The following is a 24,769-nucleotide window of genomic DNA, read 5'->3' on the forward strand; positions in this document are numbered from 1 at the left end:
GCGTGGTTTCACCACCACCCCCACCCCCCACCCCCTTTTTTTTTTTTTTGTGGAAAGCTTCGTTTTAGCCAAAACGCCGATTTCATCAAGTTAGGTTTTCATAATACTGATACCATTTTATTGAAAATTGGGACTTCAAAAAGCGCGCCAAAAGACATGGGCACCACGCGCGACATCCGCTCGTTCTTCGGGGCGCAGCCGCCAGCCAAGAAGCGCCGCACGACGCAGCCAGACAAGACCGAGACAGCCGGAGTCGTCACCGAAGTAACTCACGTCGAGACCAGCGCGTCCACCGTCGAGACGCAAGAGCAGGAGCAGGAGCAGACCGAGACGCAGGATGACCAGGACCAGGTCGAGCAGGGCGAAGCGCTGGCCGTGACGAGCTTCGCGGGGCTACAGAAGACGTCGCAGCTCCGCTCGCTCCTGCACGAGTCGTGGTTCGCCGTGCTGCAGAAGGAATTCTCGCGCGGCTCGTTCCAGGCGCTGGCGCGGTTCCTGGAGGGCGAGGAGGGCCGCAAGAAGACCGTGTACCCGCCGCCCGCCGACGTGTTCGCGGCGCTGCGAGACTGCGCCTTCTCCGAGCTCAAGGTGGTGATCCTGGGCCAGGACCCGTATCACGGGCCGCAGCAGGCCCACGGACTGAGCTTCTCGGTGCGCCACGGCGTCCCGCCGCCGCCCAGCCTCAAGAACATCTTCAAGGAGGCCATGAACGACGTGGGCATCGACCGCCCGTCGCACGGCTGCCTGTCCTGCTGGAGCCGCCAGGGCGTGCTGCTGCTCAACACCGTGCTTACCGTCCGCCGCGGAGAGCCGAACTCGCACAAGAAGCGCGGCTGGGAGCAGTTCACGGACGCCGTCATCTCCAAGGTCAACAAGGAGGCCTCCAACGTCGTGTTCCTGCTCTGGGGAAAGCCGGCACAGGAGAAGGGTGCGCTCATCGACACAAAGCGGCACCTGGTGGTGCGCTCCTCCCACCCGTCGCCGCTGGGCGCCACCAAGACCAACGCGCCGTTCCTGGGCTCCAAATGCTTCTCGCGTGCCAACAGCTACCTCAAAGAGCATGGCAAGGAGCCCATCGACTGGAGCGTGCAATAATCCCTGGTGGGGTGGATGGTCTTGGCGAGCTGCCGTGCTCGCCGTGTGTATCCTTTGATTGCTAGCTTGTTAGTTACTACCTAATACAAAAACTGACGTATCGACCAGAGGCTACGCCGACTTGCGGAAACTACGGCACCGCGCTCGCTGCCGATACCCCCATACGTCGAGCTCTGCAAGCGTGAGGGGCATGCGTCGACGCGAGAGGAACGCCACGATACGCACTCGCGTCTCAACCAGAGCTTCACGGAAGTGCATCAGCGTCGTGGTCGGGTCGCGCTGTAATTGCTGCTTCCACACGGCGTCCATCACTAGAAGCGAGTGGGCAAATACGTGCGCAAGTGCGATTTCTGCCGGCCCGCCCTCGGCGCATGCGAGTTGATGAGAGAATGCGGCGGATGCGAGTGAAGACGCATCGCCCATCAAAGCGGTGAAGCCGCGCAGCTCAGGGTGCGTCCGACTTGGCTGTTGTGATGTTTCCAGTTCGGCGTTCTCCGTGCCACAACACGGACAAACTAGAGGCAGTGGCTCCTTGAGTTTCAAGTGGCACAGCAGCATTTCCAGCAGGTTCAGCGCGCACAGACACACAGGAAAGCGGTTTTCGCGTAGCATGCGCTGCGGAACACAAACAAAACCAATTGAGCCAGGGTGAAAAGTGAACAAGCAGCATCTAGCACTTCTGAGGCCCTTACCTTGAACTCATCGTTGAGGTGATCGGAGAAGTAGAGCAGCATGCGCATCGCCAGTCGCCCGGAGGTGCGGAGGTCGGACGCAGGGTCGTCATTCTGCAGCATGAGCAACAGGAGTCAGCTCCGTTGGCCCTAAGACGCGCGACAAGGCCCACGCACTTGGAACCCGACGTCCCGCCAGCGCACATTGACGCGCCCCTCGTAGGGCAGCGTGGAGAACAGGCCGCTCCACAGGTGCTGCAGCATGTCGTCGTCCTCTGCACAAGTGGCTGCGTGTCAGACCCCGCTTCCTCTCGCCACTCAGCCCCTCCCTCAGTCAGTACCTGGCAGCATCGGGTCGAACTGCTCGCGCGCCGTCTGTCGGAGGGCGTAGATCTCCCCCATCTGCAGCAGCAGCAGCAAGAACAAGCTCAGTCTCTCTCCTCCTCCTCCTCTCTCGGACTGTGGCGCCTCACCTGCGCCGACGAGGCGAAGTCCTCGTAGTCGCCGATGCGGTCCGGGAAGACCCACTTCCAGCATGGCCACTGGCTGCACGGCCGGCAGCACAGCAGCTGCCTGTTCTCGTCTGTGTCCTCGTCGCCTTTGCCATCGCCGGGGGCGAAGTACGGCGTCTGACCATGCGCGTGGCCGTTGCCGTTGGAGAAGCCCGCGCCGCTGCCGCCAGCCGACAGGTACCTAGACAGACAGTCTGGCGAGCGGGCGCCCTGCTCCTCATCGTCGCCCGCGTCCCCGGCCAGCAGAGGGCGAGACGCGTCCATCGCAAGCAGGCGCCTCCCAAGATTCGCCGCCTCCAGCAGGTCACTTGCCTTGAGTATGCACTCAAGATTGCAACTTCCACCAGTAACGCTGCACACCATTGGCTGAAATAAGGCCGAATCAAAACGTGCCCTGAATGTACCCATTTCCGCTTCAACATGGCACTGGATGGCTCAGCTCGCGAGTGAGCTACCGATCCCGGGACAAATGCCCGGTACGTATCTGATAGTATGATAGCAGCCCCTCTTGTCGCTCGTGATCTAGAGAGCTACTCCTCGCTAGATGCCACGGCGGGCCCCCCTCGCTGCTGCTTGGATGCAGTCTTGGCCCTGCGCGGAGGTCGGACCCAAACGTTGCCATCCGAGCGGACACCTGGCGGTCGGCGGTGCTGTGTGACACAGTGTGTTAAGACCTGCGGGGCAACGGACACCGAAAAGCCATCGCGCCTTCTGCTCGGCAGCGTTTCGGTCGTCGCCGCGATGCAGGGAATGAAGCTGTCACTCTTGCCACCGCTTCAAATTGCAGTGTATCAGATGCGCACAGCAGGCGACCAACCGACTGGTCGGCTCGGCTTCTTGCTTCAGCCAAGAGCTCTGCTCGAGGGTGAACCTGTCGGGCTCCTTGGTCTCGACAACTGAGAAGCCGGCCGATGGCAACCATTGCGCGCGGTTGCGGCGGCCTCGAGCTGAGATGGAGGCTGTTGCACCAGCGAGTCTCGCATTGCACGCACAGGCATGGCAAGCTGAAGCGGATTCGTTGAGGCGGAGGAATCAACTCGTCGCCGGCGCGCGTGGCCAGACGGTTGGCCTTCGCAGCGGCGATGGCCCCTAGTGCGAGACTCCAGCCCCGCAGCAGACCCTGTCCAGCCCTTGCCCGAGCCTCAGGTGCGCACCAAGACCGCAGGCTGGCCGTAAACCACTTCGAGGCGGTTCGGTATCCGCGGGCTGTCAGCTCGTCACGCTGCAACGTAACGACCGAGCCGCAATGCATCGACCGCTACCACCACACAACGGAAGCCGCGCCGAAACTTCCCCACCGAGCTGCCAGCCGGCCAACTTCAACGGTGGCAGTTGGTGGTGGTGGTGGTGGTGGTGGTGGCGACAACAATGCTGTCCAGATCGGAGGCATGGGATCACATCGCGGTACGGACGGTTGCTGGGGAACCTTTTGCAAAAACGGTCTTTAGTCATCACTGCCAGCTCGTTACCGGTGCCTGACTCCTTCCACAGCATCACTAGCGCTGCAGCCCAAGCGCTACGGCTGGCGGCCCTGGATTCCACGGAGAGGAGTGACAAAGCTCGATCAGAAAGCTGAAAAGATGTGGGCTGAGTCACTGACAACAAGCGCTCGCCTTTGCGGTGCAGTGCAGTGCAGTGTCCACATGAACATGAAGGCGCTACACCAGGCTCAAATGCAGCCTGCACCTTCGAAAAAGAACCGGATCAATCGATCATCCTACTTGTAGCGTTGGGCTTGCATTCCCGCCGCAAGCCACGACGGCAGCGGAGACGGCAACGGATGCAAGCGCTTTCGGCCGTCCGCACGTCGTCTGCCCGGGTCTGCGTTCTTGTCGCCCAGAGCCGGGCCGGTGGTGTGTGGCCTGCCGCGAGAGGAAAGCACGCAAGGCAACTCGCGCGGGGCTAGTGGGCCACAGCCTGTGGCTGGCACAGCGTCTGCAAGCGCGCTGGGAATCGACCGGCCCACCCTACCTACACGTGCTGCACGCGCGCTCTGCTGCAGCTCGCCACCAACGCAACGCCTGGTACATGATTCACCTTTGCATTGAAGCTTACTCTTACTCTCACACTACGCACACACTCAGCACTCACGGGCGCTCTCGAACTCGAGCTGGGTGCGGGCCCCGCTCTCTCGTCGGTCTCGCACAACGGTCGGCCGCACCGCACCAGTCGGTCACCTGGTTGCTGGGCAGGCCTGGACACACGTCGCTTTATAGTACACATCCCGCCAGTAGCGTCGCTGCAGCCCTCGCCGTGGGGGGCTTACAGCTGCATATTGGCCGCGGATTCCTCCTTGGACTGGTCCTCCGTGGCCGACTCCTCCGCAGACGTCTCGGCCTCGTCGTGCGCGACTTCGGTCTGCTTACCTGCCGAAGACTGCTGTTGCTCGACAGGGATGAGGCTGAACTCCACGTTCGTGGCCTTGCCGGTGTCGTCGGTCACGACAGCCGCCACCAAGTTTACGGTCACTGCGCTGCCGCCCGCCGCGGCCGCCTTGACGAGAGCGCTCGTGGACTGGTTGGTCTCGCGAACCTTCCTCATGATGATATTTAACTTGTCCTGGTCGGCGCACAGATACGAGCGCAGCGTCTTCTGCTTCTTCAGCACGGGCTCGGATTGGCCCGTGTGCTTGACGAACGCGCCGTTGAACGTGACCGTCTGCATGCTCATGTCCACCACCACGCGCGGCGTCGTGGTCTTCTGGAAGCAGCCGCGCACGACCTTGTCGGCGCCCGACGACGACTTCTGCGCCTGTGCGCGGAAGGCCTCGGCCTGCTTCTCGGCCCGCTCAGCCTTCTGCTTGGCGATCAGCAGGTTGCTGCGCAGCATCTCGATGTAGTGCGACGCATTGTCCAGGATGGACTGCTTGTTCTTCTTGGTCTGCACGCCGGCCTCGTCCAACATCTCCTTGAGCTGGTTGATGCGGTCGTTGAGCTTGAACATGCGCTTCTTCTCCTTGAGGTTCAGGTCCTCGCGCGAGCGCTTGGAGCCGCTACGCGCGCTGGACGGCGTGATCACAGAGCCGTTGGCGTACTCGTAGTCCGACGACACGTGCAGCATCTGCGCGCCCATCTGCGGCGGTGGGTAGTAGTGCGCGCCGCCCTGCACGTTCATCATGAGCGGCTCGTTCTCGTACTTGGGGCCCATGGCGTGCTGCGGGGTCATGGCGGCGGCGTGCTGCGGGGTCATGGCGTGTTGAGGGGTCATGGCGTGCTGCGGAGTGCCCTGGTGCACCATTTGCCCGTACTCGCTCACCATCGCGGGCGGCTGCATGTAGATCTTGGGCCGCTCGCCGCTCTGCTGGTGTTGCAGCTGTTGCTGTTCATAGCCGTTCATGCCGTTGGCCGGCGAGGGCGCGTAGCCGTAGTCCGAGGAGGGCGCCAACATTGTCGGGGGTTGAATGATGCGGGGCGGGATGGGGGCGAGAACGAAATTGAGAGAGACGCGGCTCGTCGGGGGCGGTGCGCTCGGGTCGGCTGGAGGTGGACGGCGGCGTGCGCTTGCGGAGGCCAAATGGGAAATGCGAAGGCAGCTGGGCGCGCGTTTGGTGACAGTCCGCGCCAGCTGGATTCACGATCGAGTCAGCGCGCCGAGCGGCGCTCGGCCAATCGCGCGCCGCGATGCTAACAGTGGGACGGCGGTCAAGCGTACGGTTTCTACGGTTGCACGGGACGGGCGCGATGTACCCTGAAAACGGTACACGACGCCTTTTCGATCGGTCGGTGGCGAGAGGCACACGCGCGCCCCCGACCGGCCAGGCCGCGAGAGATTGGTGGACAAGTTGAAGCTGGGCTTGCTGCGCTGCAGCTCAAAGCGCCGAGGGCTGCCATCCTTACCCGCACAACGCCCGCGTGGCTGCACCGCTCGTAGCCATGCAGCGCGCGCGTGCCTGAGGAACCTGGATTCCTGCGGCGCACCGCTGCCTGCGCTCGCCAGGCCGTCCGTTACTTATCAAATTTGCATTACAAGCCCCGCAGCGGAATACTTTCTTGACTGAACATCTTGTTCGGGCCGGCGACACGACAGTCCGGAATGTGTCGCCCGGCCGCGCGGCTTGACTCGCATCGTCGGCAGCAGCGGCGGTAAAGTGCAACGTGCACCCAGGTCCTGCTCGGCGGGGAGGACAGGCGAGGCAGCAAGTATGATAGGATCGATCACGATGCACGGTGGGTGGCGCCTGCACCAGCTCGGTAGTTCGTAAACCGAGAGATGCGGGCGAGTTTCTCCAGATCATGAAGTGCGTAGGCAACGTCGCTCGAGAGCGTCGATGGATAGCGGGGGCAGTCTACTCTTAGCCTATTCTTCGAGCAGGAGGGTAGAGCCGAATGCATCTGGATCTAGCTGCTGCAGAAGAAAACTAAGTAGTAGAAACACCGGAGACTTCGGGTGGACAGTGGCTGTGGCGGGCGTGGACGAGGGTGGAGAGCACATGGCTGGCGGCGGGGGTGGCAAGGATTCAAATCCATTGAAGCAGCCGCAATGGTGATCATTCACGGAGTACTGGTAGATGACGGTGCCATGGCTGCTGCTTCAGCTAAAAGTGGGTAAGGAAAGGGGAAGAGATGTTTCCCCATAAGACCACAGTCGCACATCGTTCGATGACGAGCACGCTGTCCGCGAGTTGTGAAAACATCGATAAATGATCGCGGAAGGACAACAGGGTTCTGCCAGTTCAGAATGAAGTCGCTTGCGGCCTTCTTTGTTTTGGTGGTGCGTCGCTAGACCTCGACTAAACGAGGCTCGTGCGAGCACCGAGATCTGACCACAGCAGCGCTTACGTGCTCAAAATTATGATCTATTATAGCGAAGCCCATGTGGTCATCATAGCGAGTTGGCATTACAGGATCGCTCCGCGGTTCTCTGGCAGCGCCGTCTATCACGACCTTGAGCACGTCAAACCTTACGATTGCAGTTTTAACTTTAGTGGTGCAACACGAAGTTGTTCGTTTATAGCTAATCGCTGGACAGTGCGTACCCATGTCCGTTGCGTTAATAGTGTTCGGGTATGTTATTATAAATAATACTGACCGCAGTGACACCCGCTCGTCGCCGTCTCCGACGACGCACAATGATATCGTCGTTCACGTACGGTACCCATACCAAATTGTCAGCACCGACTCACTGCTGCAGTTAGAGCAAGATGACAGAACCACAGGCACCGATTCAGACGAGCTTTGTTGTTGTCGGAACTCGAGGAAGTCAGAAGCAAACTAAGAAATGGCAGCTTCAATAAGGCTTTAATGCCTGCAAAAACCTGCAATTGCTTTCCCTACGACCTGGGGGCTGAAAGTCCAATAGAAGTCCTATAGGACCCCTACGTTTCCGAAAAAAACGCCACTTTACAACAGGATTCTGGTGGCACTCACAGGGGGATCTTGCACTGATCTGGATGCCACCGATACGACAGCATACTAAATATTACTTGTACTCCAGAGTATATTGCGTCAAAAGTACTGACAAAGAGATTTATGCCACCGGAAACCACGCACCAGGCTTGAGGTGGGGACGCCTGTGGCTATCCGACCCATTTCGGGACCGGGTTCCGATACCCCAGCCCACCCAACTATCCTACACCGGGGTGCAAAAGCAGTGCTCACTTCAACTTGTGTAGCCAACACGAACTTGGTGCAAACTATTGGCGCAAACTATGTGCAAACTTAAAAATTATGTTCATTCGATGTACAGTGGAAGCCCGTGGGCATTGACTTGGCAAACAGCGCGCCAGTGATGGACCCGCTCCAGGAGGAGCGCCGCAAGCGCCACGGTGAGTCGGTCGGCGGCATTCCCCCTGTGCGCTAGGCACCTGACGTTGTTCTCTGCCTCCGTGCTGCGCCCAAGAGCTGTCCTATGGGGTCTACAACTTCCGCGACGTCAAGCTGCACTTCTCGCGGATGGGCTGGAAGTACAAGCCCGGCCCGGCGCTGAGCTACGACCACTACTACGTCAAGCCGGGCAAGGACCCAAAGAACCCGCAGCACAAGCAGGGAGAGGACTACTTCCTGGGTGAGGCGGAGCTCGTGGCCTACGCGCGCAAGATGAAGATTTTCGGGGAGGAGACGGTGCCTCTGGGCGTCCAGCCGCCCGCCAGCGGGCAGGGGCGAGGCAAGCGGCGAGCGCGCAGCAGCAGCAGCGCCCGGACCAGCCAGGGAACGGTGGATGTCTATAGTGCGTGCAGTGACAGCGACAGCAAGAGGCCGAAGCGGCAGCACAAGCGCCACCGGCGGCGGTCGTCTGAGAACAAAGTGGGCAACTCGGCGTACAACCCCATCGCGCTGTCGTCAGATTCGAGTGAAAACGAAACTGGTATCGAGCACAGTGGCGTCACGATCGATAGCGTCAGTAGCGCGGAGGAAGAGGAGTGGACAGAGGGGGACGCACGAGGCGGCTTCGACGAGGAGGAGGAGGACGACGAATACGATGAAGAAGAGGAAGACTCGTCGCCGTCTTCGGAGGAGGAGGATACGAACGACGAACTGGAGGAAGAGGGTTTGGAAATCGCCACCAGCACCAAGAAGTCCGTGCAGACATCAACAGGGAAATCCCGATCGTACACACAGACTCAGACCCAAGGCGTCAAGCGGAAAGAAACTAGCAAAGCCAAGAAGGAACCCACAGTGAAGGTCACGCCCAAGGCGGGAACAAAACTTGAGTCTAAGCGTGAGTATCGGGCTGCAATATCTATTGATGATGGCGATGACGATGGCGATAACGATGACGATGACGACGACGACGACGACGACGACGACGACGACGACGACGACGACGACGACGACGACGACGACGATGCCGACGACGATGACCCGAGCGATACTCACAAAGGTCCACGGCCCCTGTTGAAGACGTCTCACAGGAGGGGGGTCATGCACACAGTCAGGAGGCAGCACAAAACTCATCATTCGGGTAACACTACAAAAACGATAGAAAGCGCGGCGGACAGGCACCGCGGCAAAAAGCGAACGACTGACACGGCACTGAGCAAGCATAAACGTCCTCAAACCCGCGTCGCGAAGAAAGTAAAATCTGCTCTACGAAACTTAGTGGAAAACACAAACACTGCTTCTGCTGATGGAGAATGGGAGGATAACGGTGATAACGGCTTCGATCTGGGTGTGGAGCTATACGGTGAGTCTCCCCCGCGTCGGCCTCCTTCAAGGGTGCATTCCCGAGCCAACAGCGTCAAGAGTTGTCTGTCTTCTCCTGCGACGAGTATCATTGCGAGTCCGCCAGTCGAGGTATCAGAGGAGCAAATGGAGGAGCGCTCACCTGTTCGATTTACCCAGGGAACGAGCAGCACTTCACGAACGCCAACACTAGCACCAGCGCCAGCACCGTCACCAGCACTCGCAGCAGCATCATCATCAGCAGCAGCAACAACAACAACACCATCGCCAACAGTGTTGGCAAACACACACTCCTTCCTCTCTTCTTCGACAAGTGCTCCTACAGTTTCGACGTCGACTCCATCGCCACACACGAATAGCGGTTCGGATGACACTGGTGCGTCTGCTCAAATTTCCATGGAGCTGACACAAGTGGTGCTTCCTCCAGACCTCGACAATAAATACCACATCCGTGTTACAGAGTCGGCAGATAAGCCGCCAGTTCACACGATCTGGATGGAGAATTTGTCGACCCACCAACAGCGCGAGTACAGCTTCACTGACGTTCTGGAGCTTCCTGGTGCGAAGACTGACGTTCGCATTCCCACCACAACTGTCCTGACGGCATTATTTCGATGCCTAAGCAGTCAGCCCGACGCAGTTGTGATTGTAGGACCAGAACCCAGGGCGACTGCCGAGTCGAAGCCTGCGAGCGAAAAGGGAGAGGTACTGCTACAAACCTCCACAGCAGAAAAGCATCCAAGAGATACCCATGGCGATGGTGACGGCTTAACACTTATCGTGGCTTACCCAGCTCTCGACCTCTTTCGAGTGGATCACCATTTCCCGATGAAGCTAGTACCGACAGACGAGCGACTGCTGAACCTTGCCAAGGAAGTAGAGCGTCTGAGGGAGCGACTTTCACTTGTCCAGACTGACCGGGACAAGTTGTGTGACCAGCTTCGGCAGCAAGAGGAGGAGAACGAGCGGGCATTGGCTAAACAGGTCGAAGCGCAGGTTCAGGCGAGGATGGCAGCCCAAAGCGCGCTACAGGAGGGGCAACAGAGTGATCAGGAACTTGAACGGCGAGTGGCCGAACTTGTCGAAAAAAAGACCGCGAGCCTCAGCCAGGCCTCAGAGAAGGAAAAACGCGACCGGAGTCGCGCCGTGAGGTGGGTTTTCGCGTGCTCAGACTGGATGACCGCTTTTCAGCCGTGCCGCGCGCTGATCGCCGGAACTACCGCCGAGACCGAGACGTCTCTGCTTCGGCCAGCAACGGCCAACAGCCCGCGCAGGTATGTCGTGGAGTGGACGGAGCTGGTCGAGATTGCGGAGCCGCTGTTCCAGCCCTCCAAGTCCAAGGGCGGGCTGACGCGGGCCATTGCCGTCGTGAAGGATGGCGTGTATCAAATAAATGCCAACGTGAGCCACGACAGCGTGGTTCAGCTGCGCCTCGTGATAACTCCCGCTCGATCCGGAGAGACGACGGAGATTGCACCAACGACAGTGCTCTTGTACGACAATAAGCGGCGCGTCTCGCGCGTGGATAAGATGCTCTACCTGCGCGCGTTGGATCAGCTCTCACTCTCGCTGGAGCTGTCGAACGCAACCACGCCCGCACAGCAGGAGGAATGGCTGCGGACGCCGATGCCGACGCACAACCGCCTCTTCGTCGCCATCCTGGACGAGCACGCGGCGCACCCGTACCAACAGGTCCGCGGGAAAGCAGGAGCAGACAAATGAATGGATCGATGGGAACAGATACTTCCGTGTTACATGTACAGGGGCTTCCGTGTAAATAGCCCCGAAATGATTAATGAACTGGCGAGCGTTTTCTTGTCTCCTAGCAAGATCCTTTGCCTCCAAGCTCTACGGGTCCTCCGAGCACCAGACAGCATGGTTGTCGCCACCAACAAGTGCCGCCGTTGAAGTTGGCCTCGGTGGGGAAGTTTCGGCGCGGCTTCCGTTGTGTGGTGGTAGCGGTCGATGCATTGCGGCTCGGTCGTTACGTTGCAGCATGACGAGCTGACAGCGCGCGGATACCGAACCTGTCTCGAAGTGGTTTACGGCCAGACTGCCGTCCCACTTGAGCTTCGCGCACACCGTCAGGGCCATAGCTGGACAGGCAGCGCTCTGCTCTGCTGCGGGGCTGGAGTCTCGCACTAGGGGCCATCGCCGCCGCGAAGACCAACCCTCTGCCACGCGCGCCGGCGACGAGTTGATTCCTCCGCCTCAACGAATCCGCTTCAGCTTGCCATGCCTGTGCGTGCAATGCGAGACTCGCTGGTGCAACAGCCTCCATCTCAGCTCGAGGCCGCCGCAACCGCGCGCAATGGTTGCCATCGGCCGGCTTTCACAGGATTATCAGCTGTCGAGACCAAGGAGCCCGACAGGTTCACCCTCGAGCTGAGCTCTTGGCTGAAGCAAGAAGCCGAGCCGACCGGTCGGTTGGTCGCCTGCTGTGCGCATCTGATACACTGCAATTTGAAGCGGTGACAAGAGTGACAGCTTCTTGCCTGCATCGCGACAACGACCGAAACGCTGCCGAGCAGAAGGCGCGATAGCTTTGGTGTCCGTTGACTGGCACATCTTGACACACTGTGTCACACAGCACCGCTGACCGCAAGCTGTCCGCTCGGATGGCAACGTCTGGGTCCGACCTCCGCGCAGGCGCCAGGACTGCATCCAAGCAACGAGCGAGCGGAGCTCTTGGGATCGCGCGCGACAAGGGGAGCTGTATACGGATGCGGCAGCCAACACGGCGCAGTGGCGCCAGCGGCGTTCCGACAGAGACGAAGCGCTGCCGCCATCGTCTTAAGACGCACAGCAACCGGAACCACCTCACGCGAGCCGCATGGCATGCCATGCGGCCTGGCGATCGTCTGGCGGGTGGCAGACGGCGAGGACGACAAGGCAAACCACGTGTTCTGGCTGTCGGGCTGCTCTATGCAAGGCGCTGGGAAGTGGTGCGGCGACGACCAGCGCAGCGGTCACCGCCAGCGCCACCTCTGTCCGCCGAGTTGACTCACGGGAGCCGCAAACAGGAGCTCGCTGAAAGCAGCTGCTGCTCCGCCTTAAAGGGCTCTCTTATCGGTCGCCAAGAGCAACTCGAGCACGTGCGCGACGTAGGCGCGTCGAGCTGACACGGCCATCTCGCAGGATTGGGCCGTGCGCCACCGCGGCGGAAATTCGGCTCGCTGGACTGAGGCCAGCAAACCCTAGCTGTCTAATAGCAGCGAGTGTCTCGGCAACGGCAACGTCGGCACCAACGGCACCCTCGATCCCTCTGCGTTTTTGGGAAGTCGTCGTCGGCCCTTGCTTGAAAAAAGTTATCCCGGCTCGATCGACGACTGCGAGGAGCTCGAGTCTATGGCTTCTTCAGCAAAATATTGTCCCATGCGCCGGCTGGTGAAGTTTACCAGCCCCTGCAAGAGTGAAGATGAATTGACGATTTTGGTAGTCTCCGCCGGCTGTTGCTCGCCGCCAGGCCGGTCTGCTGTCGATCTCTAAAGAAAGCCCGCGAGAGCTTGCCATGCCGTGCAAGCGAGTGCGGCAACACGCAGCTTGGCCAGCTCGCTCTGCTCTACTCTGCGTTGCGTGAGCGGCAACTTCACCTTGATTCAAGGTGAAGTTGCAAGGCTTGGCGCGCTGCCTGCATGCATGGGTGGGTGCGAGGATGGAGCCGCCGGAGCTTGCGCACAGGATGGGGAGCGCTGGTCAACTCAGTCTTCAGGTACTGATCTGCTCTCTGAGCCGCTCCATAATGGTCCGGTCACAGCGGAGCCCGTTGCCTATCGCCCGGAAGCGGCGCCACCTCCGCCGCTGCCGAGGGCTCCTTCTCGTCTTCCATTCCGTCCTCCACGCGCGCCAGCTGTCGTGCGTTTGCACGCTGTCCGCGCGTGCGCCAGGTAATCGGCCTCGGCTCTGCAGCGGCTGGTTGCGGCGGCCAGTAGTGCTCGGCTCCGGAATGGTGCGCCGCGCCCTAGTCCCCCTCGGAAGAAATTAGCCCGGCCTCGCTTTCTTGTCTGTAGAGGCAGCGCGATAAGACGCTCGGGAGCCCCCGCCCAAACCGATCGCCGGGCGCCGCCGCCTCCTCTACCATCTGCTGCCGGCCATTTGTCATTTCCCATTTGGACGCGTCCCGCGCACTGCTCCGTCCGGCACTCGACACTCGGCCGCTCACCTCACACCCGTCGCCAGCCATGCTCCAGAACGACTACGGCTACTCGCACTACCAGCCGCAGGCGCCGCACCACCAGCACAGTGGGGAGCGCCCCAAGCTCTTCGGCACGTCGCTGGACCACGGCGCCTCGGCCGGCGGCTATCACGCCGGCCCGGGCATGCACGACTTCCAGCAGCTCGTGCACCCGAACAACATGACGCCGCAGCACCACATGCAGCAGACGCCGCAGCACCAGCAGCAGACGCCGCAGCACCAGCCGCAGCAGGGCGACTTCGACCATGAACCCATCATGATGAACATGCAGCACCCCGGCCAGTACTACGCGCCGCCGCCCATGACGGCGCAGATGCTGCACGTGTCCACCGACTACAACTCGGGCGGCTCCGTGGGCGGCGGCCACACGCCGTCGCACGCGGGCTCCAAGCGCTCGCGCGAGGAGCTCAACATGAAGGAGAAGAAGCGCATGTTCAAGCTCAACGACCGCATCAACCAGCTCAAGACGCTGCTGGACGAGGCCGGCGTGCAGTCCAAGAAGAACAAGCAGTCCATCCTGGACAACACGTACCACTACATCGGCATGCTGCGCAGCAACCTGCTGATCGCCAAGCAGAAGGCTGAGCGCGCCGAGAAGCAGGCCGACAGTTTCCGCTCGCAGGCGCAGAGCGGCGGCCCCATGGACGCCGTCTTCAAGCGCTGCTTCGACCAGTCGAGCACGCCGCGCCTCGTTGCGGACCTCAACATGCAGCTCATGGCCGTCAACTCGGCCTTCCTCGCCCAGACCGGCCAGACCGAGGACAGCCTCATGGACGTCAACACGCTGCGTGCCAGCCTGTGCCTGGATAACGGCAAGCTCGACGCCGTCGTGCAGTCGGTCAGCAGCAGCATGAAGCCCATTAGCGCCATTGTGCAGGCGCAGGGCGCGGGCAACAACATCGCGACTCTCACGCTCATGGCCTCGGTCCTCGCGGACGACGACAACGTCGTGAGCGCCATCGAGTTCAGCCTCGTGCCCTTCGAGATCTCGTCCGACTTCTCAAGCCCCAGCGCCGGCTACACCAACGACGTCAAGCAGGATATGCCCAAGGAGGCCAGCCCCTCGGGTGTCAGCGACCTCGCCGTGTAAGCCGAACGGAAGGCAGCGCAGAGCGAAGGCGAGAGAGGACGAACCACATGTGTGAGATACCTAGTGCATGACAAGCGAATCTACCGAGCGGAGCCCAGCAGAGCAAGACCGACAGAGCGAGAGGGGAGGGCGGCCCACTGCAGCGGCTTAGGATGTGAGGGATTGGCCCCTGTAGATAAAAGTGTAACATATAACCTATTGTCGATCCTGCTGGACGTTGGTGTTGCTTTCTCCTTCATTTTCCTTTGTCTACATTGCTTCACAACAATCCCATTCCTCCTTCCTTCTTCTCCACCACACGCTGCGCTCCCCGCGTGGGGAAGCGCCGTCGTATTGCTCCTTGCCTGAGTGCCTCATCGCGTTAGCGTCGACGGCCGCGAGCCACTGGCACCAGCTGCTGCCTGGCCAGCTGGACAAGGTCGGATGAAGGCGCCTTCAAGGGGCGGTGACGAGCGTGACCGGAGAGCCCCATATGGCGGGCAACAGCGAAGCCATCCACCGCGGCAGAAACCAAACGCACAGGCGCGGCGGCCACAGCACGCAGCCGTAGACAGCAGCAAGAAAGCAGCGCTCCGAGCGCGGGCTTGCCCAAGCACTTGGGTCGAAACTTGGGTGGACGGCGTGCGCCGCCGCGAGGCTGGTGGAGGGCCCGATTGCGCGCTCGAGCCTCGCTTCTCGAAGCTCGTCGAACGGATGCGCTGATGCGTTGCAATCGAACGACGAGCGAGTGTCGCTGCTCTTGTCTCGCTGCTCTTGTCGTCGCCACGCCGATCCTTGACCGATCGGTTGATGGCGAAGCGATCACGTTTCGTGTGAGCAATGCCCCGCATTGTCGGCCAGCTCCTTCTTCCTTCCAGGATGGGGAACTCTCGACACGAGTCGTATCGCAGAAAGAGAGAGAGCGTGGCAGACTTTCCTCCGCCGCAGACTCAACCTCGGTCTTGGAAAGCCGTCGGCCTGCATCCACGACCATGGAGTCCCCATGATGGAGATGGCCGCGCGCAGCCGCGTCTCTATTGCATGGAGCGCCGCAGCGTTTCTGTAATGCGAGGCCGCGGAGTCAACGGCGCGATTTGCCGACGGTGCAACACGAGCAACCAAGGTTGACGTTGCTGGATGAGCTCGAATATCAACACGCCCTGCGCCAGGTGGTAATGTAACGCTGCGATCAAGATGCAAAGGTGCCTCGACGATCTCCACGCGAGGACGCTGAAGCCGCTGCGAGACGTTCAAATTCAATTAATTCAAGTGGGCACCGCTCCGCTAGCGATGGTCGCGTACTGTACGTGCCCGCGGGCGGGCGGACATCTCCAGCTCTTGTTGTTGTGCGCGGCAGTGCGTAGCCACCCGCGTACACGCGCTGGGCCCGTCGACTCGACGTCAACTCACAAAACAAGCGCAGGAATCATGCTCAAGTCCTACCGCAGGACTCAACACAGGTTGCCGCGGGCGGGACTGCTCTTCGCGATTCCATGTCGCGTCGCTCGACGCTCGATCTAATTGACACCGGCCAAAAGCTGCAGATCCTGGCCCTGCAAGTATCCGCTTACGTACAGCACCGTCAGCAGTGGCAGCAGCAGCTACTTCTCCTTCTTCTTGTCCTCGGACGAGGAGTGCAGCACGCCCCGCACGTAGTCTCCTCCGTGGTACAGCCCCACCGCAATGTCCTTGGACGTCTGCAGCGTGAACCAGGCCGCGCTCCACCCCAAGGCCAACAGCGACGTGGAGCCGCTCGCCGCGTGCTTGTCGCCCGCCGCAGCGCTCCTCCTGTCCTGCGCCCGGTTCCTCTCGGCCACGTCCTCCATGCCCGGAACTCCGACCAGCGGCTCCAGCGGCGCGTCCATCTCGGCGACGCCGCTGCTGACGGCCATCTCCACCTCCGAGTGGCGCCTGGCGTCTCTGTTGCGCGCGTCGCGGCGCCTGCTCTCCAGCTGGATCTGGGTCTTGGCCACCGCCAGCCCCACGAGCGCGCCCAGCGCCATGCCCGGCAGCACCAGCAGGAAGCCCACTAGCGGCTCGCCCAGCGCCAGCAGCACCAGCAGCCCCAGTCCCCAGCCCACGGCGGCGCCACCGCAACCCAGGAACAGCGCCAGCGCCAGCAGCCGCCGGCAGCAGCTCTCGCTCCAGTCGCGGTCCTCTACGGCGCGCCGCAGCTTCTCCTCCGCGTGCAGCCGCAGCCGCTCCGCGTTCAGCGTGCGGCGCTCGAAGGTGCGCTCCACCTCCTCGCGGTGGCTCTGCAGCTGGCGCTGCAGCTCCTTCGTCACGGCGATGGCCGCGTCGCGCTGCGCGATCAGCTCGTCCTCCATGTCCATTAGCCGAGCGCCGCCGCTTCGTGGCGGTACGTTTAGTTTGTTTGGAGCGCTATGCTCGCTCTGCTATCGGAGCAGACCTGCCTACGCTTCACTGCGGCAGTGGCGTCCCCGTTCCGCTCGCCTTCGCTGTGCTAGGATAATACATTCAACACGCTTCGACGGATTTTTGACCAATGGGGCCGCCTCACTGCATTTCGCAGCAAAATAATTTCGACCAATGAAGGAAGCTAGTGATTCGGATCCATGACACAAAAAATATAGCCATAGTCACAAACTCACAATATGGGACTATAAATAGTCCCATATTTGTGACGTAGATACATGCATTTCGGGACTACAAGCATGCACTGCGAGGTGGTATATTGGCCGCGGCACCTGTGGACGCCTCCGTGCGCCGCCGCTGCGCCTCCGTCCGCGCTGTGCCGACGCCTGACTCCCGATATCCTGTGCGTCGTGGCGCTGGGCGCCAAAGCGTCCACGGGGCTGGAGCTGCTGCCGCCGACGGCGCGCAAGTCTCGTCGCGTCGTGCTGTTCGACGCTTCCGCGGCGGCTCTCGGCGGCTGCAAGATGCTCCACGCGCCGCAGCTGCTGCAGCAGATCGGGAAGCAGTTCAGTGTTGCCAGTCACAGCGCAATAGAGGACCCCCAAGGACCAGGGACACAGCTGCGGCTGCTGCTGGAGAGCGCGGGCTTCTACCTCGTGTACGCGCCGTCCGCGGCGCTGCTGGCGGTGGCGAGCGCCTTCCTGCGCCTGGTGCAGGACGCGCGGACACCGGCGTGGCTTCTTGTTGGCGGCGGCAAGAGCTTGGCGGTAGGAGAGGAGCTTTGAGTGAGAAGAGTTCGTGTGTAGTGACGTCAATCTGTGTCTTGCACTCTGCTGTGCAGGAGCTGTCGACGTTCTTGGCGGTGCTGGCCCTGCAACTGCACACCGCGGCGAGCTTGCCCACAAGACTGCGGGACTTTTATCTTCTGAGCAGGCAGAGGGGTCTGACGCACCAAGAGAGTGAGGACGGTGCTCCCTTCCTGCTGCGCGTGGGTTCGTAGAGACTGACGACCGATGCGGTGCTCTCTCGCCTGGCAGGACTGGAGCTGCTCGAGGTGTTCAACTGGCTCTGCTTCGTGCTGCTGGACATGATTCTTGGGCGATTGGCGCTGATGTACTTGGGGGGACTGGTGGAACCAGTCATTCAAGCTACCGACATGTGAGATGTCAATTCCATCTCACGGCGTGTTAGTACGGTTTTGATCTCATTTCTGACGACTAGGCTGTGGTTCTTGCCTGGTGGATAGTTCTCCAACTGCAGTCGTGGAGGTTCTGCGCAGCAACGTGGAGTGGCTCATGGGCGCACCCGCAGGCTTCAAGTTAAACAAGCCCTTGGCTTCCATCCTGGGCAATGGGATCCTCTTGTGGCTGAACCTGTGGAGCTTCATTTTTGAGGAGCTGTCGTCAGTGGGGAGCAGTGGGGATCTTGGCCGGTGGCTAATGCTGTTGTGTGGACGCATGGGCATGACACTGCAGTTGACGCTGCTCGCAGATTTCGTGAGTCTATCGACGTGGCACTCGCATTGGGTCTACCTCTACTTCGCCAAGCTGAACCGCCTGCAGTTTGGGCTCTTCTCGTCGCTGTCGAAGCTTTTTCTGGGCAAGAAGATTAACGTGCTGCGCCACCGCGTGGACTCGTGCGAGTATGACGTGGGGCAACTGCTTCTCGGCACCCTGCTCTTCACCATTTTGGTTTTCCTCGTGACGACCAATCTGGTGTTCTTTGCGTTCTTCGCTAGCGTGCGCGGCAGTATTGTGCTCATATCGCTGGCGCTATGGTTGCCTGTCGTAGCGCTGAGCTCGTTACCTCTCGCCTCTCTTGCATACCGCGCGTGGAACCCCCGCTTCTTCATCATCGGGATGCAGCTCCAAACGTGCGGTGAACCGGCAGGAGAGGGCACCGTCATAGAAGGTGTTGGCTTGGGCCGCCAGTCGCTCCAAGTAGAGGCTCATCACCGGCGCACACTCCGGCGGGCACTCACATCCTGGGAAAATAGTGGCGGATCCAAGCCCGAGAACGCAGTTTTCGAGTTGGCGCCAATTGCCTCCAGCTTCTCCGCGCAGTTTACAAGGTACGCAGCTTGTCGCTTATAGTACGGAGTGCCGTTGACGTTATTGACTTGCCTGCTTGAAGGCTCCGAGCGTACTTGCAGGCTGTGGGGGCTCGATACTCGCTCGCCGCCATCGCGAAGGCGTGCTTGTTCGGCAGCGCCGAGATCGCGAGCGTTCCGTTGAGCGTGCTGTTCGGCTGACCCAAGGCGAGTGACGCACCCGTCCGCCGCTTTCGGAGCCCGTCAATAGGTGGTCCGCGCGCGCGATTCGCAGCGCGTCACGCGCGATTAACGGTGGACCCATCTCGCTTCCGGAGTCACTCATCTGCGTGTTCAGACAGGCCGGTGGGGCAAACCACCTTGCCTCCGAAATTGCTCGTAAGCTGGGCCATGGCTCGCCGCCGATAAAAAGCAACACCGCGCAGCAACAGCGATCTCCTTGCCTTGTGTCTCCCCTGTGTGTGCGGTCGGTTGGTTGGTCGCGTGCGATCGCAGCAACAAGAGTGTGCTGGGAAACCGGCGGGTTGCATTGCAGCTTGCAACGCAGGCGCCAAGTATTTTGCGTGAGTCGTCTGAAATTAGCACGGCAACCCGTTGCACCTGTACCTGTACTGCGCCTTTTGTCAAGCACTGGCCACAGTAGCGTTTCGGTCGCAAAAGCCCCGAGGCGGCAGCACCGCCCGGACGGGCGAGCAGCAGTAGCTGCCAGCTGCAGGTATCAGCTATAATAGATGCTCGCGGTGATCACTCTCGGGTTTCTGCACTGTGCCACTCGGCTCACCTCGCTCATTCCGCAAGATGCCCGCCACCGCTCACATCAGCAGTACGAATGACCACTGCTCTCTTGGTGCCGAGTCCCAAGACGACTCCACCACTCGCGAGGGTTTCCAGACCATCAGCCCCGATGAGCTCTCAGCGCTGCTGGGATGCATGGACGAGCACCACAGCACCGACTGCAGCTCCGACGAGCTCTGCTCGTCTCCGCCGTCAATGAAGGCCGTTGCAGCGGGCAAGAGGAAGCGTTCGGTCGGCGGCGACGACGACGACGCCAAGCACTCCCACATTCGCATGCGCACGTACACCGCGCGAAAGGTGAGTCGACCTACTGGTACATGTACTCTCCAGTTGTTGCACTTGTCCTGCGTTGTGCTGAGCTGAACTTGAAACGGATCTGCCAACTTCAGAAAGAGATCGAGGCCCTGTCCGAGGAGCTGCCTGCACTCGAAGCCTATGTCGACTACCTCAAGCACCAGGCCGCCACGATCAACGACCAGACCAACTCAACGCAGAAGCAGCAGCTCGTCAACTCGTGTCTGCGAGACACCGCCCACCGCCAGCAGCTCACGCTTGCTCGCATCCACTCGGCGCTGTCGGACTTCACCAGTCGCCAAGAGAAGCTCATCCCGTTCGACACCTTCGTCCACCTACGCGCGGACAGGAGGCAGCGGCTGCAGACGCTGCTCAACCTCAAGCCGCGAATGCTTCGCGACGCCCGACGATATATGCGCGAGCGCACCGCGTTCATGGATTTGAGCGTCCCGAGCTCGGAGCAGAGCTGCTTCGTGTCCCCGTCGGGCGACTACTGTGCGCTCAAGTTCGTGGTGATGCCGCTGGAGGGCGACTTCACCGCCGAACAAGTGTTCAACACGCTCAAGTTCTACGTGTTCCATATGGAGATCATGATCTCCGAGGCCACCGGCGACCTGACGCTGTGCGAGGAGGAGGATCCCGACAACCAAGCCGTTTCGCAGCACCGCTTCCTCCGGTCCACGCCCAGCGGGTACCAGGTCGAGTCGAACGACATCATCTTCTGCCATTTCGATGAGCACAACGACGAGTTCGGAGATGGTCGAGAGTACGGCATCATCGCGATTGACAGCGTTGACAAGGACGAGCTGCACCCGTACTCCTCCGACAAGAAGCTGCGGCAGGACCTCATGTCGATTCTAACCGTGCAAACGCACAAGTACAAGGTGTCGTGTCCGCAAAACCCGAAGAAGGTGCAGACGAAAACGGAGATAGTGATGATTCGCAGCAACTTCTTTAAACTACGTCGCACCTCGCTGCCGCTATCCAAGGTCGAGATGCAAGAAACAATCGATCGACTGGCATGTCGAGGCAACCTGCTCTTTAACTCTGTTCGAACGTCGTTGTCATCAGCCACGGCTACAGCATGAAAATAATGTAACGGTAAAGATTTAAACAACTTGTTTTCAGGTGCCGCTTGTAGTAGGTCTCGGCACACTACATAGGAGCTGGCGCTTCCGGGCAAGCTAAAGCTCTGTTGTTGGTTTAGAGGTAAAACTCAAAGTGATCTGTGCTATGCCTGCTAGCGGTCGGTGGCGACAGCTTGGGCCGGCAACTTCTGCCGACTCCTTCTACCAAACCCATATCTCTGTCGGTCGCATTGGTTTCTCAGAGAAGGTGGAAGTAGAGAAAGGTTCTCTACTTCCACCCTGGTGCCAGCTTGGTGACGTCTATCAGTAGGCGTCACCCGATGAGTGGGCTGGACTTGCTTCTGTGGAAACCCACCACCACACCGCCCTTCCAAGCCTTGCCCAGTCAATCGGGTCAAGTGTTCCCGCTCGTATCTGTTAGAGCTCACCTCAGATATGCTTTTAATTAAACACTTCAAAGTGTCGGAAGGTCAAAATGTCGAAAATACATGTCAATAATACACGTCGAAAACAATGTCAAAAACACATGTCGAAAATGTCGAAAACATTGGACTCACGATTTTGACTGCGTACCGGAGACCACGAAATATTTGTCCGATCGTAAAAACATAAATTACAACGTAAAAAGTATGGTAAAAACTGTCATTCAGCGCGCGGGAGCACTGCATCGTCGCCACTAATTCGTTGCTGGCCACGCGGCCACCATTCAGTTATTTGCAGGATGGTAGGAGGCCCCCACCAAAAGAACAGCGTTAAGGCGAAGGTGAGTTCACCCGCGAAACGAGACGCATGCACCACGTCTAATCATCTACTCTACTGTATGCAGGCCATCGCCGCGAGCGAAGATGCCGTTGCGAACGACAGCAGCCTCGCCGACGTGGCGGCTGAGTACAAGGTGTCGCCGCGCACGCTGTTGCGCTGGCGAAAAGCTGCGTCTGCGATCGCGGCTGCTCCGCCCTCGCGGAAATTCGTCCGCAGCGCCGCACGACGAGGGCCGTCGATACTGTATCCTGATATGGAGAGGAGGCAAGTTCGTCACGTCCTACTGTACGGCTATGAGTTGACTGACCTTTGATCTGTTTATTGTAGGTTGCTAGAATGGGTGCATCAAATGAGAAAAAATAGAGCAAGATGCGTGACGAGCCAGTGTTTGCTAGTCATAGGCGCGCGGTTTGAGCCGCGGCTGTTAGGCGAGCGCACTCAGCGCGCTGCCTACGAGTACTTGCGGCGGTTTCGAGACCGCAACAAGCTGTCCATTCGCCGCATCAACCACCGCGGCGTCAAGCAGCGCGAGGAGCTACAGGTACTGTGCCAGCGTGTGCTCGATTTTATTTACAGTACTGATATTTTATATTGATATTTGTATGAACCAGTTGGTGGCCGACGCGTTCGGGTGCGCCATGCGCTACGCGTTTGAGATAAACAGTGTCGTGTCCATCACGGCTGGTGACGATAAGTACAACTATGTATACAATATGGACCAAGCGTCGATTTACATCGACATGAATCCGAGCACCACGATCTCTTTTCGGGGCGAACGTCATGTTGATGTTGTCCAGTGTAAGTCTCTTACCATTTAAATGCGCAGTGTACTACTTTAAATCAATTTTTGTATTGATTAGCTATGTCAGCGAGTTCGTTCCGAGCCTCCGTGTTTCTGTGTGCGTCGGCTACGGGGCGTAAGCTGCCCCCGTTAGTCGTGTTCAAGGGCGAGCCTGGCTACCACGTCCAAGCCGAGCTCGAGCGTCATCCTGCCCACCGCTCGGACAAGGTAGTGCTCACGGTGCAGGCGAACGCGTATTGCGACCAGCACGTCATGGAGGAGTGGATCCAAGAGGTTCGTGATTTTATTTCAGTGTCGGTGCCTACTGTATGACTTACAATTTGTATGATAGGTGTGGAGGCCATCGGTCTGTGGCCCATCAGTGCTTCTGCTCGACAGCTTGAAGGTCCACAAGATGGCTTCAACGCGAGCATCGCTCGCAGCCTGCTGTACGGAACCTGAGTTCATCCCTCCTGGCATCACAGGCCTTTCCCAGCCGATGGATGTCGCGGTAATGCGTGTGTTCAAGCACTTTACTAGGGAAATGTATGTGAGGTACCATGTAGATAACGATTTTTGCACCAATCCCACGCAGCGACGCAGTCTTATCACAGGCATCGTGGTTGCTGCGTGGGAATCTGTGCCGGTCGATGTGATTCGACGTGGTTTCGTCAAGGCTGGGCTCATTCCAGTCGGCCCACGCTCGGACACCGGTGCATTTGTCATTAACAAGACGGAATAAAAATTAGCTTTTTCGTGCAAGTTTTAGCATAAAGTTACGGTTGTACCTTTGAAAATCTATAGTATTCAACTTTTTACACGTCGGACAAAAATTGTGGGTCGGACAAATATCTTGTGGTCTCCGGTATCGTCCTCAAATTGGTATCGGGTATGTTTGTCGTGATCATGAACCCATGTGTGCCTGTCCCCATCCCTCAGATCACTGCTTGGTTAGAGGATGGACGTGGCGTTGAAGCCGTGGATCTCCACATCGCTCAGCTAATTGCCTTAGCAGCGCTGGTATGTCCTTAGCTACAGACTTTGCAGATTTGGGGGAGTCCTCAATTGGTTCTAGGCCCTTCCAACTCACTAGTATATCGTAGTCTTTCTTATCAGAGTTCCACTCATAGTTAAGTAGTTCATTGACCGTCATAACTTGACCTTGGGCTGCTACATGCTCGCGAATCTCTTCAGAGATCTTCAGCGAGCTGTCAGCGTAAAACTTCAACCGAGAAGCGTGAACGTCCGTCTCCTTCCCGGTGACGAGGTGGCACACAGTGAATGAGTGCGTGTCCGCTCGTGTGATCTGATAGGGCACATTCCATGTCACTATCAATTTGTCTTTGTGTTTACTATCCATCCTTGACCTCAACACGTTATCACCCACGTCGAAGTTGGGCGATTTTGAGTGTTGGTTCCGCCTTTTGCTGCTCTCCGTCTGCTGTGCGCGTGCAGTGATCAAAGGTTTGTGCATATCTCGGATGCTAGCATTCAATGCTGCCAGCCAGGGCTCGATGTTGCCCGGCTGTGCTGGTAGCGATAGTATCTTGCGCTGTTTTGAATCCACACAGAGATCCAAAGGCGATGGTAACGGCAACCCACAGAAAAGATCCACCAGGGCTCTGTTTCCTCGTGACAGGACTGGTGTGTGATTCAAATTCCCTTGTAGTATAGGTACAAAATATGTCCAACCATGTGTGTCGACTTCATATTCGAGACAAAGTGCTCACAGCACTTGGATAATGTTGCGAATTACTCGTTCAATGCTGCCATTAATCCACGGGCTGTAAACTAACGTGAATTTTTGCCGTGAATTCAAACACTGGCATACTTCAGCTACAACTCCATTTTTTAAATATGACCCCTGGTCACTTATTCACAATGGTGGTACTGTGTCACGCGAGGATAGCTTTTGAGGCCACCGTACTGATCGGGGTTGAGCATGGTGTCAATTCGCAAA

General features: G+C 59.2%; 8 protein-coding genes across 8 annotated transcripts; 5 read left to right on the forward strand and 3 right to left on the reverse strand.

Moving 5' to 3' along the window:
* Positions 1 to 156: 156 nt before the first annotated feature.
* IUM83_05900 (uracil-DNA glycosylase) lies at positions 157 to 1,095 on the forward strand (the record flags this gene model as incomplete). The annotated part of the gene is made up of 1 exon (XM_067930063.1): positions 157 to 1,095. The coding sequence occupies one exon, from the start codon at positions 157 to 159 to the stop codon at positions 1,093 to 1,095; it is 939 nt and encodes a 312-aa protein (XP_067782736.1).
* Positions 1,096 to 1,206: 111 nt separating this feature from the next.
* IUM83_05901 (engulfment and cell motility elm family protein) lies at positions 1,207 to 2,542 on the reverse strand (the record flags this gene model as incomplete). The annotated part of the gene is made up of 5 exons (XM_067930064.1): positions 1,207 to 1,710; positions 1,788 to 1,880; positions 1,944 to 2,041; positions 2,108 to 2,168; positions 2,240 to 2,542. The coding sequence occupies 5 exons, from the start codon at positions 2,540 to 2,542 to the stop codon at positions 1,207 to 1,209; spliced, it is 1,059 nt and encodes a 352-aa protein (XP_067782548.1).
* Positions 2,543 to 4,540: 1,998 nt separating this feature from the next.
* IUM83_05902 (DNA binding protein) lies at positions 4,541 to 5,665 on the reverse strand (the record flags this gene model as incomplete). Its single annotated transcript, XM_067930065.1, has 1 exon — positions 4,541 to 5,665. The coding sequence occupies one exon, from the start codon at positions 5,663 to 5,665 to the stop codon at positions 4,541 to 4,543; it is 1,125 nt and encodes a 374-aa protein (XP_067782737.1).
* Positions 5,666 to 8,005: 2,340 nt separating this feature from the next.
* IUM83_05903 (putative amino acid permease YfnA) lies at positions 8,006 to 11,121 on the forward strand (the record flags this gene model as incomplete). Its single annotated transcript, XM_067930066.1, has 3 exons — positions 8,006 to 8,042; positions 8,117 to 9,097; positions 10,193 to 11,121. The coding sequence occupies 3 exons, from the start codon at positions 8,006 to 8,008 to the stop codon at positions 11,119 to 11,121; spliced, it is 1,947 nt and encodes a 648-aa protein (XP_067782720.1).
* Positions 11,122 to 13,580: 2,459 nt separating this feature from the next.
* On the forward strand, positions 13,581 to 14,684 carry IUM83_05904 (putative DNA binding protein; the record flags this gene model as incomplete). The annotated part of the gene is made up of 1 exon (XM_067930067.1): positions 13,581 to 14,684. The coding sequence occupies one exon, from the start codon at positions 13,581 to 13,583 to the stop codon at positions 14,682 to 14,684; it is 1,104 nt and encodes a 367-aa protein (XP_067782738.1).
* Positions 14,685 to 16,264: 1,580 nt separating this feature from the next.
* On the reverse strand, positions 16,265 to 16,996 carry IUM83_05905 (uncharacterized protein; the record flags this gene model as incomplete). The annotated part of the gene is made up of 1 exon (XM_067930068.1): positions 16,265 to 16,996. The coding sequence occupies one exon, from the start codon at positions 16,994 to 16,996 to the stop codon at positions 16,265 to 16,267; it is 732 nt and encodes a 243-aa protein (XP_067782739.1).
* Positions 16,997 to 17,338: 342 nt separating this feature from the next.
* IUM83_05906 (Phosphatidylinositol N-acetylglucosaminyltransferase subunit Q) lies at positions 17,339 to 19,290 on the forward strand (the record flags this gene model as incomplete). Its single annotated transcript, XM_067930069.1, has 5 exons — positions 17,339 to 17,806; positions 17,881 to 17,998; positions 18,077 to 18,197; positions 18,286 to 19,110; positions 19,173 to 19,290. 5 exons carry the CDS (start codon positions 17,339 to 17,341, stop codon positions 19,288 to 19,290), a joined length of 1,650 nt encoding a protein of 549 aa, XP_067782721.1.
* A 597-nt stretch (positions 19,291 to 19,887) lies between these two features.
* IUM83_05907 (uncharacterized protein) lies at positions 19,888 to 21,266 on the forward strand (the record flags this gene model as incomplete). The annotated part of the gene is made up of 2 exons (XM_067930070.1): positions 19,888 to 20,181; positions 20,274 to 21,266. 2 exons carry the CDS (start codon positions 19,888 to 19,890, stop codon positions 21,264 to 21,266), a joined length of 1,287 nt encoding a protein of 428 aa, XP_067782713.1.
* Positions 21,267 to 24,769: the final 3,503 nt, after the last annotated feature.

The sequence above is a fragment of the Phytophthora cinnamomi genome, assembly GCF_018691715.1.
Source record: "Phytophthora cinnamomi strain GKB4 chromosome Unknown Contig104, whole genome shotgun sequence".
In the NCBI taxonomy this organism is placed as follows: domain Eukaryota; phylum Oomycota; class Peronosporomycetes; order Peronosporales; family Peronosporaceae; genus Phytophthora; species Phytophthora cinnamomi.